At 46.4% G+C, this 21,188-nt stretch overlaps 1 protein-coding gene across 6 annotated transcripts; it reads left to right on the forward strand.

The window, feature by feature from the left end:
* Positions 1 to 8,934: 8,934 nt before the first annotated feature.
* Positions 8,935 to 19,196, forward strand: LOC125428511 (RNA-binding protein 3-like). 6 transcript variants are annotated; one of them, XM_048488694.1, is made up of 7 exons: positions 8,935 to 9,091; positions 10,645 to 10,763; positions 11,086 to 11,192; positions 14,599 to 14,704; positions 14,809 to 14,884; positions 14,968 to 15,032; positions 17,695 to 17,780. In XM_048488694.1, exons 2-6 carry the CDS (start codon positions 10,661 to 10,663, stop codon positions 15,029 to 15,031), a joined length of 456 nt encoding a protein of 151 aa, XP_048344651.1. In that variant the 5' UTR covers positions 8,935 to 9,091; positions 10,645 to 10,660; the 3' UTR covers position 15,032; positions 17,695 to 17,780. The 6 variants fall into 6 exon arrangements, with proteins under 6 accessions (XP_048344651.1, XP_048344649.1, XP_048344647.1 ...); XM_048488692.1 differs by having other exon boundaries at positions 8,936 to 9,091; positions 14,965 to 15,032; positions 17,695 to 17,779; XM_048488690.1 differs by lacking the exon at positions 17,695 to 17,780 and adding an exon at positions 15,421 to 16,054 and having other exon boundaries at positions 8,936 to 9,091; positions 14,965 to 15,032.
* Positions 19,197 to 21,188: the final 1,992 nt, after the last annotated feature.

The following is a 21,188-nucleotide window of genomic DNA, read 5'->3' on the forward strand; positions in this document are numbered from 1 at the left end:
GCCCTTTCACAACAGGGGACGGGAAGGATCCAGTGAGATGGTTCGCAGGGTGGTATGAGGAAACGCTGAAAGATATACACCGTTTTCTGGTTTATTCTCTCAGTGAGGCTGTAAGGACTTGACTCTCCCACAGCAAGGATGTTTAGCCACCTTCGTGACAGAACTCCAGAAGCGTAGGCCGGCTCCAATATCTTCGTTCAAATGCAGGCACCCCCTGCCTAAATAATTCTGGAAAAGCTTAAAAACAGCTGTAGGGGCTTACTTCAGATGCAACCCAAAGCTAACAACTAACTCTTAGTGTGATTAGCTGATCACAGAGTATTCTGTTAATTATAGTATGAGTATGCCAATCCCATGATCTGAAACAATATTTTCAAGTCCCGGTGGTTTCTGGCTCAAGGCAGACTCAGCCTTCCATCCTTCCAAGGTTGGTAAAATGAGTACCCAGCTTGCTGAGGGTACAGTGTCAACAACTGGGGAACGCAATGGTAAACCATCCCTGCCTAGTAAAAGTTGTGACGTGATGTCACCTACTAGGTCAGAAATGACCCGGTGCTTGCACCGGGGACTACCTTTACCTTTTACCAAATAATTCTGAAAAACCTTTGAAACAGCTACACTGGCTTACTTCAGATACAACGCAAAACCCAAAACTAACCGTTATGAACCTGGGCAACTCTGTTAACTACTGTTTGAGCATGTAAAAACCAAATCGGAAACCTTGGTTTACAGCTGCTTATTAACCACAATTAGGATCTATCTGCATATTACAAAGTCCTCGTGTTCGTTGGGGAATGGCACAAAGACTTTGCATCATATAAGGGTGGGAATTTTCTGCCTCCCACTCAAACACATACTTGCTGTTTTCCACTTGCAACCAAAGCAGGCAAAAGAGAAGAATCTGCAGCCTGCTATTTTCACATGTTCAGACAGCCTGATAGAGCTACTTTTGGTTCTGTTGTGAACCATGTAACTAGGTAAGTATGGCAATTTTTAACAAAGAGTCAATACAAGAACACAAAGTAGGGGAGGCGGGTGTACTAAAGCCGATCCTTCCCAAGCAGAAAAGAGCCAAGGCGTGTGCATGTGTGAGGCAGAAAACTCCCACCGCTATTTGATGCAAAGTTCTTGTGTTTTCCCCAGCAAACACGAGAACTTTGTTATGTGTAAATGGATCCAAACTGCAGTTAATAAGCCAGCTTTAAACCATGGTATCAGATCTGGCTTTGACTGACTCAGCCATAGTTAATGAACACAAGGAATTTGCAACATGCAGATAAGCCCTTTCTCTTAACTATGACTTAATGTGATGTATGAAGAAAGACTTTCTGGCTTTACCCTCATGCCCCATCCACACCCCCTAACTACCCTGTTTCCCTGAATATAAGACATCCCTGGAAAATAAGACGTAGTAGAGGTTTTGCTGAAGTGCAAAATATAAGGCATCCCCCGAAAGTAAGACATAGCAAAGTTTTTGTTGGAAGCATGCCTGACTAACAGAACACAGAAAAATAAGACATCCCCTGAAAATAAGACATAGTGCATCTTTGGGAGCAAAAATTAATATAAGACACTGTCTTATTTTCGGGGAAACATGGTATAGAGAGGCCTAGCTAAAGCAAACGGACTGAAACCAGCATTTGTTAGCTTGTTAGTGGTTCATTTCGCCAAACAGGGTTAATTAAAATCAGCCATGATAAATATGGAACCGTGTTTGAAGCTGGGTAATAAATCACCTTACAGACATTAAACTGAGTCTCAAACCAGAAACCCACAGAACACAAAATGTATTAATTACTGGGACTGACCTGCTACGGTAAATGGAAATGCAGGACCTATTTAGGATCGGAGGAAACAGCCTGGCTTCCTATGAGAGGTCCAGGGTTTTTGCTCTATTAATGTAACATGTATGGCAAAGGGTATCTGAGGAAGGGAGCTCTGATCCTTGAAAGCTTCTGCCACAAACATCTTGTGGGTCTCTAATGTGCTACTGGACTTCAGTCTTACTGTTCTATTAAAGACCCACATGGGTACGTTCTGAAACTAACACGTATGAGATGCTCATCTAGAATGTGGACACTATTCTCTAAGCCAGTGGTTCCCAACCTGGGGTACATGCACCCCAGAGATACACGCCACAATGTACATGAAAAAAAAATTACATAATAGGTTTGCTAATTTTAGGGAAATGGTTGCCAAGGGGTACAAGACTCCTGCTGTGAGGATCCTTTTCTCATACTAACTTATCTGCCAGAGTCCCATGTCTTTCAGAGAACTGTGAATTATAATTTTATGCAAGATGCCGGCTGAACCCCATGTGACTTACTTTCCACACATACAGCTGGTGGTAGAGTTCTGAGGAGGTTGTGTGTGCTGTACCTAAAGTTGCCTTCCTCCAGGTTGGTAATACGGCAACACCTCCAACTAGGTGGGGCCTGGAGGCTGCCCAGGACTGGATCTGACCTTCACCCAACACGGAGCAGCTCCCCTGAAGAAAAGGGCTGCCTCAGAGAGTAAACTGTATTCCACGATACCCTGCCCTCCTCACCAGGATTCGCCCTCAGGTCTCCAGGAATATCCCAACCTGGAGTGGCAACTCTAGCTGTTCTACTTTAGACAGAAGCAGAAGAAAAAGAGTTGGGTTTTACACACAGATTTTCTCAATTTTGAAGAAGTCTTAAGGCGGTTTACAAACCCCTTCCTTTCCCCTCCCCACAACACATACCTTGTGAGTTAGGTGGGGCTGAGAGAATTCTGAGAGAACTGTGACTAACCCAAGGTCACCCATCAGGCTTCATATGAGGGAGCAAGGAAACAAATCCAGTTCGCCAGATACGAGTCTGCCACTCATGTGGAGGAGTGGGGAATCAAACCCAGTTCTCCAGATCAGAGTTCACCACTACCACTACACCGCACTGTCTTTCTCTCAGGCAGATACTTTCATACGTCTACACCATGTAAATATGCGTACAAATAAATGGCCACATCAAAAATTGTCTAGCCTGGCTGGTTGCATGCTGTGCTAGCATTAATGTAGGGGAACTATGAAAAAGGCAATTCAACTTCTGGAACCTGAAGCAATACTGCTTGTTTCATTAGCTCAGAACTCTGTCCTCACATTATCACCTGCAGGGGCAATCTAGGTTTGAGTTTGCTTTTGAAGTAATTTATTCTTGACCACCTGTCAGCTGAGGTGAACTCCAAGTCACAGCTTGGAACTTTATTCCAAGTTGAACATACGCTCAATTTAGATTGGAACTGCAGAACTGTGCCATTTTCCAACTTGAAATGGCCTTCTACCATGCTGCTCTTTGCCACACTGGGAAAATCAAAGTATTCTGATGAGCTACATGTTTACTTATAAGCTGCACAAAGTTTCCTCGGTGGGCAACGCAGCTGCAGAAGGCCTCCTCTTCCCACATGCCTTGTCCAAATCTGACTAGCCACCTACCCCGTGCACCTGGGAATTAAATCCCAAGGCTTGAAGCTCTGATAACCACATCTGTTGGCAGGACACACAGGGAAAACAAGGGTTTTGTTACTGTGTGAAATGGTCCTCACAGCAGAGATGCCAACCTCCTGATATTACAGCTGATCCCCAGATGACTGAGATCAGTTCATTACTCGTGGCCCTCCAGATGTTATGGACTACAGTTCCCATCATCCCCTGCCAGCAGGAGATGCTGGCAGGGGATGGTGGGAATTGTAGTCCATAACATCTGGAGGGCCGCGAGTTTGACACCTCTATGGTATTATACCTGGCTGAGGTCCTTTTTCTCACCAGGTTCCACTGCCAAAATCTCTAGGCATTTCCTACCCCAAACATGGCAACCCTATCTCAGAGATCTGCAGAAAACACTTCATAAACCACATTCTTCGCACAATAAGTACTGGAACTGAACTCAGCATAAAGCCAATTTTACATGATTTCACTTTGCCCTACATTGTCTGTTTCAGTGCTTGTTTTTAAAAACACACATTGTACTATGACACACATAAATGCCACCCATTTCAAACATGCACCGTTAATCTCAGTAAGCAAATTGTAACCGCCACATGAAAAAAAAAAGATGCTTACGTAGCCTCTGGTGAGATGGATTCTCTCTCCTAAATTCTGCCAAATGCTGAGTGGATCTTCAGGAGCCATCAGCAGGGTCAACAGGCAGTGCCCAGAAAAGCAAAGAAAGAGAAAATGCGAACTGTTGTTCACAAAAGGCACATGGGGTCTTCTCCTCCTGTGGCAGCTTCGCGTGATGCCTTCTCTCTGGCTTGGACCTACGAAGAACTTGGCACTTCCTTCAAATTAAGCTCAAGGCTCCTCTCTTCTGCTGCAGGCCAGACTGATTCTGGGGTGACCGAGTAGCAAATGTACCAACTTCTCCTAATGCTTTGTAGCTTTTTGCTCCCTGAGTTTAGTCTGATTGGAGCCCATCCCCTGCATATTTTTAAGAGAACTAAAACAACTTTGGTGTATTGTTTGTCAGGTGGTTTTATTGATTATATGTATATTTATGTGAAGATGTTGTTCACCATCCTGAGCCCAGCCTGCCAGGGTAGAGAAAGGTATAAATCTATCTATATCTATATATAAATCTATCCATTCGTTTTTCTGCTGACAGGTGATCTCCCAAACTACTGGACCAATTGATTTGAAATTTTCACACAACGTCGCATTCACATGCGGCCAGGTTTTCATACTGTTTCCAAATGTCACAACTGTGCCAGTTATTGTGCACATGCCACACTTGTGACAGTTGGAACCACAGTTGTTCCGCAACAGCGCCATCTGCTGGCCATCAAAGCAACACCCTCTGATACAAGGGAACCAACCATGCCTCCCTTGAAAACCACTGCCTTATGGAGTGAAAGGGATGGGGCGGGCTATCTGCACATGGCCCACCCACCCTAGCGGAGGAAGGGGAAGGTGAGGGAGGGTCCAGGGGTTTGCTGGACCAAAAGCTCCGAAATTTGAACACAACGTAGCTCATACCTCCCAGTGTGTTTTACGCTAGATAATTCGCCTGCAAGGGAAGGGAGTGAAAGGGACAGGACCAGCCACCTGCACATGGCCCACCCACCCTAGCAGAGGAAGGGGAACGTTAGGGAGGGACCTGCAGGGTTGCCATGCAAGGGAAAGGGAGAGAGGGAGGGGAGCCAGGGGCCCCTGGCCTCTCCCCTCCCTTGCAAACATTGTGCAATGACACATGTTCGAACCGTTCGCTTCCCCTTTTCTTCCTTTTCCACTTCACCAGACTCAGCCACAGCAATGCGTGGCCGGGCATGCTAGTTTAAAATAAAGTAAAGCAAAAATAATGGGTTATACTCTGGAGATAAGGATGCCAGCCTCCGGGGGGGGGGGGCAAAGGATCCCCCCGGAGTTGTAGCTCACCTCCACACTACAGAATCAGTTCCCCTACAGAAAAAGGGTGCTTTGGAGGGCGGTCTCTACAGCACTCTCCCCCACTGATGTCCACGTCCTCCCCAGGCTCCATCCCCAAATCTTTCCCAACCTGGATCTGACAACCCTTACCACCACCACCACCACCACCACCACCCCAATTCCCTGCCAGTGGTCGGGGGAGGGGGGACCTGGCAACCCTATCTGGTGGAGTTATCAAGCACATCAAGAGATTTTCTAACACAGGAATCCCCGACCTTTTCAAGACTTTGGACATCTTTAGGAATCCTGACGCAGTGTGGTGGACACATTCTAGGGTTGCCAGGTCTAGTCTGGAAAAGAAAAGGTGGGGGGCATGATTGCTGTCTTTAGGTATTTGAAAGGCTGTCCCTTGGAGGAGGGCAGGGAGCTGCTCCTGTTGGCAGCAGAGGCCAGGACTCACAGTAATGGGTATAAATTACAAGTGGGAAAATATAAGCCGGATATTAGGAAAAAATATACTAAGAGAAGTTCAGTAGCAGAATCAGCCACCTAAGGAGGCGGTGAGCTCCCCCTCATTGGCAGTGTTCAAGCAGCAGCATAAATACTTGCCAGAGATGCGTTGGGCTGCTCTTGCACCAAGCAGGATTGAACTAGATGGCCTCTGGTTCCTGCAATGGTTCTGCCTGTGTTTTCTTCATCGGCCAGTGCAAGCTGACAAAGGCAAAGGCGCTTACTGGAGTGAGGGAGTTGGCAACCCGCCAATTGTCAATCCCATTAAGATGGCTGAGGTTCGTAACAAGAAGTGGAGCAGGAACTGACCTCTCTTGAGTGAGCTAAGTAGACGAGTGGGGTTGCCAACTCCCTGGTGCCATGAGAGGCTGCACAAGAGCAGGCACTGTTTGGTAAACAGCTTTCAACAATGCCAGGTTGGACCCAGACCCACTGGCGTAGTGCCCATTGGGCAAGGTGGGCAGCTGCCCAGGGCATCACCTTGTGGGGGGCATCAAAATGCTGGGTTCGTTTTTGGGTATTTTTCGTGGTTTTCCATTTTTGGCCTGCAGGGGGTGCAGTTTTTAGGCTAGCGGCACCAACATTTCAGCGTATCATCAGGAGACTGTCCTTATGCTACCCCCCAAGTTTGGTTAGGTTTGGTTCACGGAGTCCAAAGTTATGGACTCCCAAAAGGGGTGCCCCTATCCCCCATTGTTTCCAGTGGGAGCTAATAGGAGATGGGGGCTACAGTTTTGAGGGTCCATAACTTTGGCCCCCCTGAACCAAACTGCACCAAACTTGGAGGGAATTATTAGGGGCAGTCTCCTGATGAGACCCTGAAAGGATTTGAAACCGATGCGCTTTAAAAATGCGCCCCCCAGCCTGCAACCCCTTATTGACAGCTTAATGCAGAAAATTCAATGCAGAACAAAGGTTAGGCCAAATTTAGGGATGTTCTTGCAGGGAGGGCATTCTTAGATATTAGTCAGCACCAGAATTTCAGGGTATCTTCTGGAGACGGTCATGATGGCACCCCAAAGTGTTTGGTGCAGTTTGGTTCAGGGGTCCCAAAGTTATGGACCCTCAAAAAAGGAGTAGCCCCATCTCCTTAGTAAAGAATGTGGGATGGGGAATTTTACTTGCTGAAAGTCCATAACTTTGAACCTCGCTAAACAAAATGCGCACCAAACTGTGAAATTATATAAGGACACTTTCCAGATGATGTACCCTGAAATCTTTGATGCTGATAAATCCAAAAATGCGCCCCCTGCAGGTACATCCAGAAATTTGCCCACAATCTTTATTCTACGATGAAATTTTCTGGATCTCAGAGCACCGTGATACTCCTCCATATCTGAGTGAATATGTTCTGCATCTGTATTGTTGTACATGTCAGGGTTGCAGGCTAGGGGGGGGGGGGGGACCTTACTGGAGGCACAGTCTCAAAACTTTCAGGGTCTCATCAGGAGACTGCCCTCATGATATCCCCCAGGTTTGGTGCAGTTTGGTTCAGGGGGGCCAAAGTTATGGACCCTCAAAACTGTAGCCCCTATCTCTTAGACCTAGTAGCTCCCATGGGAAACAATGGGGGGATGGGGCACCCCCTTTGGGAGTCCATAACTTTGGACTCCTTGAACCAAACCTCACCAAACATGAGGAGTAGCATAAGGACAGTCTCCTGATGATATGCTGAAATTTTTTGTGCTGATATGTCTAAAAACCTCACCCCCCTGTGGTAAGCAACTACAATGTCTTGGTGCAAAAAAAAAAATTTGAGTGCGTGGTGGAGTGGCAGCAGCCCAAAGGCGGGGGGGGGGCATCCAACTCAGGTTTTGCCCAGGGCTACAGTTTGCCCAGGGCTGCCTCGTTACGCCCCTGCCCAGACCTTACCTTAAGAAGCAGAGCCTCCTTGTATGTTTAGCAGACAACACTGTCCCTGTTGGAGGGCTACAGCCGGCATGGTGTAACAGCAGATGAACTCTGATCTGGAGAACCGCATTACTCCTCCACCTGAGTGGCAGAGTGTATCTGGTGAGGGTTTGTTTCCCCGTTCCTCCACATGAAGCCGGCTGGGTGACCCTGGGCCAGTCATAGTTCTCTCAGAACAGCCCACGTGCCTCACAAGGTATCTGTTATGGGGAGGGAAAGGGAAAAGGGGTTTGTCAGCCGCCTTGAGTCTCCTCACAAAAGAAAGGTGGGGTAGAAATCCAAACTCTTCTTCTCCTAATGACAGGTGTACCGCAGGAGTGATAAGCGAGGCATTGTGATTTCTGACGCAGTTACCGAGCCCTTTGCATCTTGGTACTTTATTTCTTTTCACCACCACCCGCTCTACGAAGGAGACTAAGTGGTTTCTCCTTCTCCCTGTCGGGTCACATACAGCTGTCCTTTCCTTTCCTGTGTAGTTCTAGCTGCCCGAATTCATTTCCGTCCCCCACAATCTCGCTGTCGAACCGCATCACCTGAAGAGGGAGCGAAAGGCCGCTTTTTCTCCTGCCAACCAAATAGTTTCTTCGGGTGCACAAGACGCCTGAGACAGGCGATTGCATAAAACGCAGGTTCGATACCCGCGTCCACTTCACCTTTTCTCACACTAATGACATCTGTTTCCTCAAACTGCTCCTCGCGGCCCTCCAGATGTTATGGCAGGGGATGATGGGGACTGTAGTCCATAACATCTGGAGGGCCGCGAGTTTGACACCTGTGGATCACTCAGCGAGGAACCCGGCTCCTCCCGGAAGCAAAATAAATGCTTTTGGGACACACCAGGTTATTATTTTAAAGATCGCACTGAAAGGAGACTCGCGCCCAACCCGCTTTATTAATTTTGTATTAATTGACTGCTGTGGCTTCCGCCCTTCCTGCTACGCACGTGGAGGGCTTTAATGGGAACCGGAAGCTCTCTGTGCGGGCGGAGGCGGGAGCAAGCCAAGGAAGGCCCCGGATGTATTTTTTTTGGCGGGAGAAACTTGAACGAATGCCCGGATGTCAACGAATTTTTTTTCTGCGTCTGTCCTTTTCCCTCCTCCCTTCTGTCCTAGCAATAGGGGTTGGGACCGCGTTCTCTCCTCAGCGCATGCGTAGTGCCAACCAATGAATCTGGAGAAAGACGGCGGCAATCACGTGGCCACCCGCGGTGGGCGGTCTACTATATAAGCGTCGCGCAGGCGGTTCCTCGGCCCGTATTTTCAACCGCTCCAGCCCCGGGGACGTAGTTGGGTGAGTCGGGAAAGAAGTGAGCCTGAACTCGTTCTTTTGTCGCTCCTTTCAGGCCTGAAGGAAACGGGTTCGTCAGGTTTGGTCTCGGCTGCGGTTAGCAGCAGCCGTTGGTAAATAGCGACGACCCAGGATAGTGAGGAGGGGGGGCGTAGCGCGGTAGGCCGAGAGCGCATGCGCTGCTGGTGGTAGCGCCCGGAGCGCGCTAACAGTTTTGCGGATGCGGCCTAGCGCCACGGCCCCTTCGCTGTAATGGGGGGGAGGGGGCGCCTGCCCGCACTCGGTGAGGAGAAAGAAACCAGCCGGGCGTTTCCTCGGGGTTGGCGGGAAGCGCGTCGGCCTCACGGCCGCCATCTTCGGCTCTCTAGACGCCCCTCCTCTTCGAGCGCCGGGTGAACAAGATGGCGCCTGAGGCGTGGAGCGGGAAGCGGCGCTGCCTGTGAGGGCGAAGGCGCGCCTTCCCGCCTTTTTCCTCCCTCGCGCGGCAGGCCCGGTTCCGTCCCCGCAGTAGCAACAAACCCCGCCCCTCACGGAACAGCCCATCCTCGGGCCTCCACGTGTGTGCGTGGCCGCACACGTAGATATATACATATTTAGCTCTGTCTTATGAGTTAGCTCCACATTCTGTTTCTTCCCTTTCAGAAAAGAGAAGGGGCTCCCGGCTGAGCCAATCAGAATCGCCGGCTCCAAGTTGGGACATTCCCGGAGATTTGGGGGGGGGGGTGCAGCTCAGGAGGGAAAGGACGGCCCCATAGAGTTTGCCCTTTAATGCTGCCTTTTTCTTCCGGGGTCTCTGTTTGGAGATCAGCTGCGGCCCCCGGGTGATTTCAGAGCCCTTCCTGGGTGTCGTCAGCCCTGCTCTGGGGCTGAAGGTCTGGTCCCTCCCTATGGTGTTAAAAACACAGGGAGAGCCTAATGGAAGCAAACGGTTCATGGGTGCTGACTGGCAGTCTGCGCTTATGCCCAGGGGCTCTGATCTCTCTTGAGTCCACTTCATGAGGTAGGCAAGGTTGAGGAGGGCTAATCTACCTTCTTGCTGTGAATATCATGGTAAGTCCTAGTTGCTGCACGGCTTCTCCGTTTCACGCTATAAGTGCAGCTGACCCCAGAGCGCTGCTGTTTAGATGATTGAGCTAAGCTAGGAACCCCTTCTGCTTTTTTCTTAATGGGTAGAAATAGAATGTGGACCTAGTTCATAGGACAGAGCTAAAAGTAAAAAGAATTATGCTCTGGAAAGAATGATCACTCTAGCCTGGCAGTACCAGTACGGGAGGTCCCAACGCCTTAATGATTGGAAACCACGGTGGCTGCAGCTCCAAGCATGTGACTGGAGGGCTGAGTTCCAGACTGAGGCAGGTGACACAAATAGTCCTTGTTTGGCTTTGTTGTTGTATGGGCTGCTTCTGAGTGAGTGCCTGGAAACATTGCTCTGTTTACCACTGAATCAGAAGTTATCTTAGGCACATAGATAGAAGCTGTGTGATTTTTCACTACATTTGGAAGAAAGGATCAGTCAGCACTTACCTCATGCCTCTTGTTGTTTTACTATTCTGTAGACACCTTTTCACCATCATGTCTTCTGAAGAAGGAAAGCTGTTTGTTGGGGGGTTGAACTTTGACACTGATGAGCAAAGTCTGGAGCAGCATTTCAGCTCTTTTGGTACCATTTCTGAAGGTAAGAATATTAAATATTAGCAGATCAGGTGCTTGGGAGCAGCAGGAGGCCATTGCTTTCACATCCTACATGTGGGCCACTCACAGTGGCCCACCAAAGGCATCTGGTGAGCCACTGCGAGTAGCAGAGTGCTGGACTAGATGGACTCTGGTCTCATCCAGCAGTCTCTTTCTTATGTTCTTAAACTGGTGTGTGGCTCTCAAGCTTCATTTAGAGGAATGACACTCAAAAGTTTAAGCCTTGTTGGTCTTTAAAAGTGTAACTGTAATCTAGCTCTTCTACAAGTAATTTTGTAACGTTTCTTCCTCCTTTGTGATTCTAGTTGTCGTGATCAAAGACAAAGAAACTCAGAGATCACGAGGCTTTGGTTTTATCACCTTTGCCAATCCTGAGCATGCATCAGATGCCATGAGAGCCATGAATGGAGAGGTAAAGGTTTTGAAATAATTTCATGTTGGTGTGAAGTCTTGAGATAATCAGTAATGCATGACGAAGTGTTTAAAGTAGAGCTGGTTGATCAACTTTAGAAGAGGCAGAAATGTAAAAATAAATCCCTATACAACTTGTCAATATGCCATGTGTTCAAATATTTGTAAAGTTTTAAATTCCTCAATTCACTGATTTACCAGAAATGGGAATTTATCTCTAATGGTGTAGCAAGGGTGCTGAGTGTCCAGTCTCATTGACCATTGGTTAGCCTCCAAGTGATAGGCAGATAATTTAAACATCCTTAAAAATCATTAAACATTCTAATGCAAAGTTCATGTGAGGAATAATATCTAAATGATTGGCCAAAGCATGTTTAAAGGATGCATCTTGTGAGGTACAATGCCAACAATTAAGGCATTTGACTCAACAATTTAATATAGAGTTGCTGTGATGTCCAATATATTCTAAACATAATTTTTGCTGAAGGAGTCACAACTTAAGATCCCTGGAGAAAGCAGATATAATTTTTAAGGCCATATCCCGTCACTTTGGCAAAATAGGATGATTTAGCTCCTTACTCCATTCATTCCTTTTCAGCAGTGGTTCTCAACCTTCCTAATGCTGCGACCCTTTAATACAAAGACAAAAAAGCCACAAATAATAACAAACATGGACCACACTTCAGAGGGGAAGAAAGGTCTCCCGACTATCTTTGCACCAAATATAAATACAATAAAATTGGATCCTTCTCTCAAGTTAAAATATTAGAACTGATCCTTAATATTACTAATAAGATTAATACTTTTCTCTATCAAGTCTATTTTCTTTTTCTTCAAATCCACAAATCATCCATTCATTTTTTTCTGCTTTATTCAAAAAGTCTGTCAGGGGTTTCCAGTTATCACTGAATTTAGGTAAGTTCTTTTCTCTGATGAAAGAAGTAAACAGCCATCTCCACCTATTCCAGTATCTTCATAAAATCATTCTTCTATTGTAGGTTTCAGTGAAGTTTTCCATTGTTGTGGATGTAATATTCTTCCATATTTTCTTTTCAAACTGTCTATCAGACTCAGAAAAAAGCCTTTGTTTTCATTTGTATTTTAGTTTTTTAAAATCTTCTGGATTGCTGAGTGTATTTGTATCCAGATATATTTTTTGCTTTATTGCAAGTCTACCATAACTGATAGAAAGACCATTATTGCAAGTCTACCATAACTGATAGAAAGACCATTAATTCATGAGGCTGCATCTCACATTCATTGACATAAAATATTTGTAAACAAATATTGTCAGTTTCATTTTCTGCATCCATTCAGTTGTTTTTTCCAGGTGCAAAAGGGGGCTCTTGAGGCACACAGGCCAGGAGGTCATATTTTACCTACCAACAGACATTGCCATTCTTCAGAAACTGACCAAGTCTTGTCTAGTTTCCAGCTGAGAAAATGACAAAAACTCATTGCACTCTTATCAGTTGGTCCAACATAAAGATCCCTTTATCAGTTGTAAAAGATGTGTTCCCAATTTTTAGGTCTGGATTGGCCTGTGTTAATTGAACAGCTGAACATGAATCAAATTGATATTCATCAACCAGCCTAAAATAGCACTTCGTGTTCAACCCATGAAAGAAACATGAAGAGCTGCAGAGTGCGCATGCATGCATGCTGAGTTTGCTCTGTTTTGGGTATATGGAGGCTGTTTTCTCATGTCTTTGGATTAAAAAGTAAAAGCATCAGTATGGGGCTTTTTGATGTAGTCCTGTCCCAACAGTTGGATTGTCTATTTTTTCCTCCTCTCTTCCTCCCTCAACATGTAATTGTATGACTTCCTGTACTGCACCTATGTTAGAAACTTCACTTGCAACCTCAAGACACTAATTCTTCTTTCCCGCCCATCCAGTTCTGAAATTTATTGAGTGGTCCAAGCTGTGCCTTTTCAGGCATTAAAAAAAGCCTCCAAAATGACATCTGGGCGTACTGAATAAGAGAGCTACCACATCCCATAGTATCTTAGACAAGGGACCGATTTGGGTTGTGCTTTCCTGGTACATAGACTGACTTCTCTTCTACTCTTAACCTTTACATAATTCTTAAGGCTTCCTTTTTTAAACAGAAAAATCATCCTAGCCTGTAAGAAACTGGGCTTTATGTTGGGAAACAGCCATGTTTGAAAATGAAAATTCTTGTAGACTGGCAAACAAACGCTGAAACAATTAGGAAGGTGGAAGGCGAGTTCCCCGTTCCTTGATAATGTGAGTGGGGTAGCTTGAAGGAAACAACCTGAAACTGACATGACAATTTCAGTGTTGCCCTGTGGCAAATGTTTAGATCTCAAAACATTTTGGACTTGCTGTGAATTTATATTCTGTGTTGAAGACTTCTTGACTCTGGTGCTGTGTAGGACCTGGAATTTCAAAGCTACAATGCATGTTCTGATCATAGCATTTTGCCTAAAATAACCTATTTTCGCCTGGTTTGCCTTGCAAGGCGAACGTAAGTTATTGTATTGTTGAAGGCATTCACAGCCAGAATCAACTAGCCTTTGTGGGTTTCTTGGGCTGTGTGACCGTGGTCTGGTGGTTTAGCACCTGATGTTTCACCCACATCTGTGGCTGGCATAGAGTCGTGTCACAGTAAGTTTTGTTTCTCTCTGGCACAGTGTGGGCTGATTTGTGTGGTTGTCCTCTGTTCAGGTGGGAGATGATGAAGTGCATTTGCAAGTGTCCAAGTAGAATTAATTTTCAGTTGCATTTGCATTCATCCTGGTGGTTTGAATGTGTGTGATTCATTATTCACCTTTCCTCTGCCTCAATTAATGCACACTCAAGCCACCAGGACACATGCAGCTGCAAATGAACTCCACCCAGGTACTTGCAAATGCGCCTCACCCCCTTCTTTCTGAGAAGAGGATAGAACTGATACCCAGCCGCACAAATCACTCCATGCTGTTCTGCCGAGAGAAACACATCTTGCCGGGATGTGCCTCTGAAGATGCCAGCCACAGACAGATGTGAGTGAAGCATTAAAAGCTAAAGCCACCACACCATGACCACACAGTCTGGAGAACTCACAACAGCCACCTCCGGCTACCGGCATAATCATATGCATACTTAACTCAGCAGCAAGTGCATTAAATTCTGGATGCCTTTTAATCCACTGTTCTCAAATGGCATATGTAGGTGCAGTTGATTAGCTAAGGGGTTGCATAGGCATAATAGTTTAACTGTTAATAGCTACTGAGCGTATGAATTAACCCTTACCTGCACCCCTGTGCTGCAATTCCGGTCCAAATAACCCTGTCCTAGTCCACTCATTGCAATTGAAGATTATCTTCGTCCACTCACTGCAGTTGAGACTGTCCTGTGATATCTAGGAAGCCATCATTAAAACACTTGTGCATGTGTGTTTAGTCTATAGATGGGCGCCAAATCAGAGTGGACCATGCAGGGAAATCTTCACGTGGATCCCGAGGTGGCTATTTTGGTGGAAGGGGGCGAGGCCGTGGGTACTCCAGAGGTGAGTATCAGGAGGCAGTGGTAATTGTTGACTGGTTATTGATTAATTAAGGGAAGAGTTAATTCATTAATGGATGCTAACCAGCGACCCTTTTTTTCTTGTAGGTGGTGGAGACAGAAGCTATGGTGGTCGCTACGACAACAGAAGTGGAGGTTATGGTGGTTCCCGGGATTACGGCAGGTAATTGTGGCAGTGAGCGTGGCTTCAGAGATGTTTGATTTTCAGTGAGCTGGTATAAAACACGCATCCTTTGTTTTCAGAAGTCAGGGAGGTTACAGTGACCGCTACTCTTCAGGAGGCTCTTACAGAGACAGCTACGACAACTGAGGTAGGTGGCCCTTGGGAAAGGGTTGCAGACTTCCTGCCCGTCCAAATGCCCTTAACTTACAGTTTTCCAACTTGTGCTGGGTAGTGGCTGTAGCAGTAGAGGTCACTGCTGAGTAGCTAGACTCAAAGATGGTTTTCAGTTTCCTACCATTGACTCAGTCTGAACGTTGCAGGTTTCAATTCAGATTACTGATACATTTGCTTAAATGTATGTTGGTCGTTAAGAAACGTTAACATCAAATTGTACATCCCAGCTGTGGAGTGCTAATTGGGGGAGGGCCTCGAGAGTCTTAGCCTCACTAATCTGGAAAAGTCTAGGAGTGGTGAAAATGCTGCAAACATGTCCATATGCTTGTGCCTTTATGATTGTACCTGCTTCTTGTCCTCAGCTCACACCGAGTAAAAATCCTTCCTGAATCAAGATCGTCCTTCCAATGGCCGTATTTATAAAGATTTTTGGAGCTTCGCTGAATCTTTAGTTACCTACTTGTATCTTCCCCTATATAGCTTTTTGTCACATGCGGCCCGAAAGCTTCCTCTGCAAGATGGCCTGTTTAGACTATGCTCAAGAGTTTGTTTTTTTTCAAGAGTGGTTTTAAAGCATTTTTGAAATCTGGTTTTATTTGTCTTTCTCAACCCAAGGTTTTCTTTTAACTTGACTTAAAGGGGGCCCTAAAAGATTATAGTAAACTGGAAGCCAAGCAAAATTTACTTTTGAAAAGTGCAATGCACTTTTTGGAGTTCAACTCTTAGCATTGCAAGGGAGGATGACAAAGGCAAGCCACCTTGGTGTTACTGAAAGGGTTAAATGGTTCACATTGATCATAATAAAATCTGTTTTACTGTATAGTAAACATAAGACTATGACGCTTTGAGAGCTTCTTGAAAATGTTTGTTTATATTGTCCTTTTTTTACTGGAAGACACGTGCTTAATTCCATTGACATTGTATTTGAAGTGGATAAGGAAGTTCCTGTATTGAGTTTTGGCTTTACGAAGCCCATTAAAATCCCATCTGAAACAATTCTCTGCTCGTGACGTTTGACATCGCATTGCACCGCACAACTTAGATGGCTTAGTTGCAAGTAAGCAAAAATGGGTCACAGCTCCTCTGGAGAATGCCCAGAGTTGGTAACCAAGCAATGAGCATGATAGATGCTAATTCCTAAAAAGCTGAGAGGAATGAAATCTAATACAGTGCAACACAAGGCAGAACAAATGGAAATATCTTCCTGCTCTTTGTAGCATGGCTTATGCCACACTCTCTAAATTAATGTTGATGCTCCTGTTGTATCTGAGTACCTTTATATCAAACCACTTATCGGGTTCCAAATGACCCAAGATGCTCCCCACTCCCTGTGTGCCTCTGCCAAAATTTGATTGCCTAGAATGTTGGGGAGATTTACCTGCACTACAGTTCTGTCCTGGGGAATGGAGTTGGTTTCATCTCTTAAGTGGGTAGTGGCTGGAACAATTGAGGTGGTGGTTGTTTTGCAAACATTGATCCCAGTGGCATTCCTCAAGACATTGCTGGCTGATGATCTTGAGTGTTCTGGTTTGGCCTTCAAATGTTGAATTAACTAGCGATTTCTGAAGGTTCCATCGCTAATTTTGGCTCGGGAGCTGATGCTGCAGAGGGAGCAAGATGTGGGATGCTACGCACAAACATGTACAGTGGTAAAATGCCCTGTGCTGAATCATGATACCTGGAGCTCTTATGACTGCTGTCTTACAAACACGCCTAGTTATAGCTGCAATTGTAATACTGTTGTGTTGCTGCTGTTAGGAAGGAGAACTTGGGGATGAAGATGCCTCTTGGTTTAAACAAATGCTTCCTGAATTTGGAAGGTCACAATCTGGGGATTTGAGGTTTCTTCAGGGTTGAGGCGGAACTGAGGTTGGTGCCTAGATGGGCCTACCTGTAGTTAGCTCTGTCCTGTTCTTACACTGTGAGAATTCTCTGCTAGTGTGTGGAAGCCAGTGTCCTTGGAGACCCCCGAAGTGTGTTGTGCCTCCTTCAGTGCGATCCATGTGAGACGAAAGCTGCTCTTGGCTAGTTCATTTGTGGAAATAGTCCTGTATTTCGAGGTAACTCTTTTGCTCATGTCTGCATCTTCTCTCCCACAGAGCTCCATTCTTATGGCCACAGCAAACTCTACTGGTTCTTACTGCTTTTGACAAACTTGTTGGGCTAGTCCTGGGGTCTTCATGGACCCCAGGAGAAATTGATCTGAATCTGCAGTTTTATCTGGGGGGAGGGCGTGGCTAGCTGCTGTGACTGATTCTGCTTTGGAAAAACTAGGGGGAGGAAAGGCAGATAAACAATGCTTGGACTCATCCAGCTGTCTTGTCCAAGACTTTATAAACATGCCTTGTGCCGAGCTTGGACGTTTGGGAATGTTTCTTCCAGTGCGGCCTGGTTTGGGTGTGGGAGGCTTCTGTTCCCACTTGAGAAGCCAACTTTTCCATTGTAATGTGTGATGTTTGGATCAGGATCTAAACATGGGAGAGAGAAAATTGACCAGATTAACTTGGGGAACCTCCTCAGGACTAGGTGAACAGCATCACCTTGCCCTGGAGTATCCTGTTAGAGCCATAACCTGGGTAAAATGAAGTGAGATTTTGAATAATCTTGGGTTAGTGACACTGACCTGTTTTTGGCAGGTGAAGAAGAGATGGAGTCTTTTCCATTCTGCAGCGAACTATTGGCATCGGAATGAAACCGCTTCTTCAGATCCCAAATCTGCCAGAGATGGGAAGCGGAGGTTTGTAGCTGGCAGACTGTAGACTGGCCATGTTGGGAGCTAGGTGCAACCATGTTGTCCAGTTCATGCCGAAAATCCTCCCAGAGGAGTGAGCAGTAGCTAGACTTTATTTGAACTGTGCATGGGAAGAACTGGTCAGCTTTGAGCAACCTTGAGAGCTACAGGGGCCGCACGCCTGCCTTTCCAGCCTCAGAAGCCCATGTTTGGATGCTCTCTGAAGAAATTAGCAAGTGGTCCATGGCCTGTCTGTCATCGTGGTTTGCATGACTAGAAATGAGGAAGATCAAGGTTCAGATCCCTTCTAGCCATGATACTTTATGGTTGACCAAGAGCACAATCCTGCCTCATTTCTCAACACGACTTGCTTCACAGGGTGGTTAGAATTAAACAGGAGAAAGCCTTGGACAGAGTTACAGGTGCATTAAATTAGTTTGTAGGTGATGCTTCTGTTCCAATACCAAGGCTGTTTTCTGACCGGGCGTGCTGCACAGACAATTGTTTCGAATTGGGTTCTTAAATAAGCATCACTGGTGTCACCTTAGCTTGTCTCAAGTTAGAACCCTGTGTCTGCGGCAACTTCCACACATGCTCCCCAGCAGTGACTTTTTCAGGGCTGCCTGTCACTGCTGGCCTAGTCCCTAAGAAGGGAAACCTGTGGAGACATGAGCTCAGTTGGCCAGGCAGGTTTGTTGCAGTGCTTACGTAGAAGTAGTAGCTGCCTAGTTGGCAGCCACTTTCCAGGATTCCTACTGGGTGGTTGAGGCTCCTTTTTAAAGAAATGGTGGCCACAATTTTGTTAACTCGTTCACTGAAATGCCCATTCTGCTTCGCTTTCAGATTGGTGCCACTTGTTGGGATGGCTGTTCTCTTTGCCAGAATTGATGAAACGGGAGCAAGAAGGCTGAGCGGCAGCTGTGCTTGTGAGATGGGAATGCTTGAAAGAGCTGCTCTAAGCTGGTCCAAGTGAAATTAGAAAAGAAGCCAATTTCTCCTTTTGAACTTGTTTACAACTGTATGTGCTATTAGGTGACTCCGGTGATCACATATGGTAGAATTTCCAACGGTCTTATATTTAGTCTGAACGAGCTTTATAGAAATCCTGGACTTAAAATTGCTGCCCAGGAAGAGTGCTAGTGTGCAACATTTGTATGAAATGAGTACCCAGCTTGCTGGGGGTAACGTGTAGAAAACTGGGGAAGGCAGTGGCAAACGACCCTGTCAACACAGACTGCCCAGTAAATGTGATGTGGCTTCACTCCATGGGTCAGTAATGACCCAATGCACAGGAGACTACCTTCTTAAAAGGAATTGCAAAAAAGAGTAATGCTAATCGTACACCATAGTCTATCATTTTGGACATCGAGTTTAAGGTTGCAGCTTCTAATAAAACTACTGATTTTAGTTTCGTGTTCTGTTTTTTATTTCTGTAGTGATAGGACCTCACAGGTTGGGAGTGTAGCTGGCTTGTAAGACACTGCCTCCAAACAGAGGAAGTGAATTTACACTGCAGTGACTACTTGGAATTCAAGATGAGCTAGGATTTGATTAAACAGGTTTGTCGGTGTTGAAACAGGATCCTTCAGAAAGCTCACCAAGCGATGCACATGGAACCGAATTGCAAGTCGAATGGCAGCTACTTCTGTTTCCATCAGAATATACTCACTGTCTTGAGTTTTCAGTGGGCACTTACGCTCTGGGTGGGCGTTAACAAACCTGTTCTAAAACCTCTGCAAATTTTCCCCACGTTTGATACAAATCGGTCTGCATGCTGGTCACCAGGAAGCTCCTTCCATCAGGTGGTTCTGGTGGGTTTCCCGGGCTGTGTGCCCGTGGTCTGGTGGATTTTGTTCCTAACATTTCGCCTGCATCTGTGGCTGGCATCTTCAGAGGTGTATCACAGAGAAAAGTCTGTTTCACACTGTGTCTAAGTGAGAAGGGAAAGTTTAGTGTGGTATATTGTCCATGTCCCAGGGTGGGGAACCAATCATTAAGTGTTTGGGTGGAACAGTAGTGGCGTAGGAGGTTAAGAGCTTGTGTATCTAATCTGGAGGAACCGGGTTTGATTCTCCGCTCTGCCGCCTGAGCTGTGGAGGCTTATCTGGGCAATTCAGATTAGCCTGTACACTCCCACACACGCCAGCTGGGTGACCTTGGGCTAGTCACCTTGAAGCTCTCCCAGCCCCACCTACCTCACAGGGTGTTTGTTGTGAGGGGGGAAGGGCTTTGAGTCTCCTGCAGGAGAGAAAGGGGGGATATAAATCCAAACTCCTCTTTAAAAAAATGCCCAGGCTGGAGTGTTGAAGGCCACCGAGCAGATCACCAATGCCGTTTCCCCTCTGCCCGAGGGAGAAGGAAGCCACCTTCTCCCTCAGGCAGAGGGGGTTGGCTGCTCGGCACCATCGGCTCCCGCGCCGTGAGAGCAGGCGGCCCCAAGCAGGTCACTGCTGCCATTCCCCCTCTGCCCCAGGGAGATGGTGGCTGCCTTCTCCCTTGGGCAGAGGGGGAATGGCAGTGGTGAGGGGGTGCTATAGGTTGGCCATCATGGTGTTAGTGGATAGTTTTCTAGTTAGCTAGTTCAAAGTTGAAGTTAGTAACAGTTAAGTTATTATTACTGGTTAGAGTAGTTAGTGCAGCAGTTCCTGCTGCGTTTTCCAAACAAAATGGCATTTTTCAAGAATGCCATTCCTGTGGCTAAAAGATGTCTCGACTTAGCGAACATGAGGATGGCCTCATTTGCTTGGGTGCAGGATGTATTGTCGCCGCCTGAAGAGCCTGCACACTCTTCGCCCCTCAAGTGAGACAGGAGAGAACCTCCAGGACGTGATTCGTGAGAAATTGGTCCAATCTGATAAAAGCAGAGAGCAAGAGGGAAGTTTGTTACACACTGTGTTACACACAGACTTCCTTCTGTGATACACTTGAAGATGCCAGCCACAGATGCAGACAAAACATTAGGAACAAGATCCACCAGACCATGGCCACACAGCCCGGAAAACCCACCAGAACCAGTTGAATCTGGCCATGAAAGCCTTCAACAATACACTCTTATTCAACGTCATGGGATCTGCCTCCCCTCCAAAGGGAAAGGGCATGGATAAACTATGCACCCCATCCTTGTCATCTGTGGAGGTGATGAGTCCATTGCTGCTACAACAGGTTCTCAGCGTGCAAGCATTTACACAATCTCCACCGGGGGCTGGCCAATGTCTTTCCTATAAGCCACGATGCCACAGACACCTTTGTAGGGGCAACTGAACTGGTTATTCCAACATGTAACAGGCCTCAGAAGTCCACCAGGAGGACATTAATCACTGCAGCATGCCTTCTCAGCATTCAACTCCAGCACCCCTGCCTTATGCATGCATTTCATAAGACACAAAATGCATTCACAGC

The sequence above is a fragment of the Sphaerodactylus townsendi genome, linkage group LG03, assembly GCF_021028975.2.
Source record: "Sphaerodactylus townsendi isolate TG3544 linkage group LG03, MPM_Stown_v2.3, whole genome shotgun sequence".
Classification (NCBI taxonomy): Eukaryota; Metazoa; Chordata; class Lepidosauria; order Squamata; family Sphaerodactylidae; genus Sphaerodactylus; species Sphaerodactylus townsendi.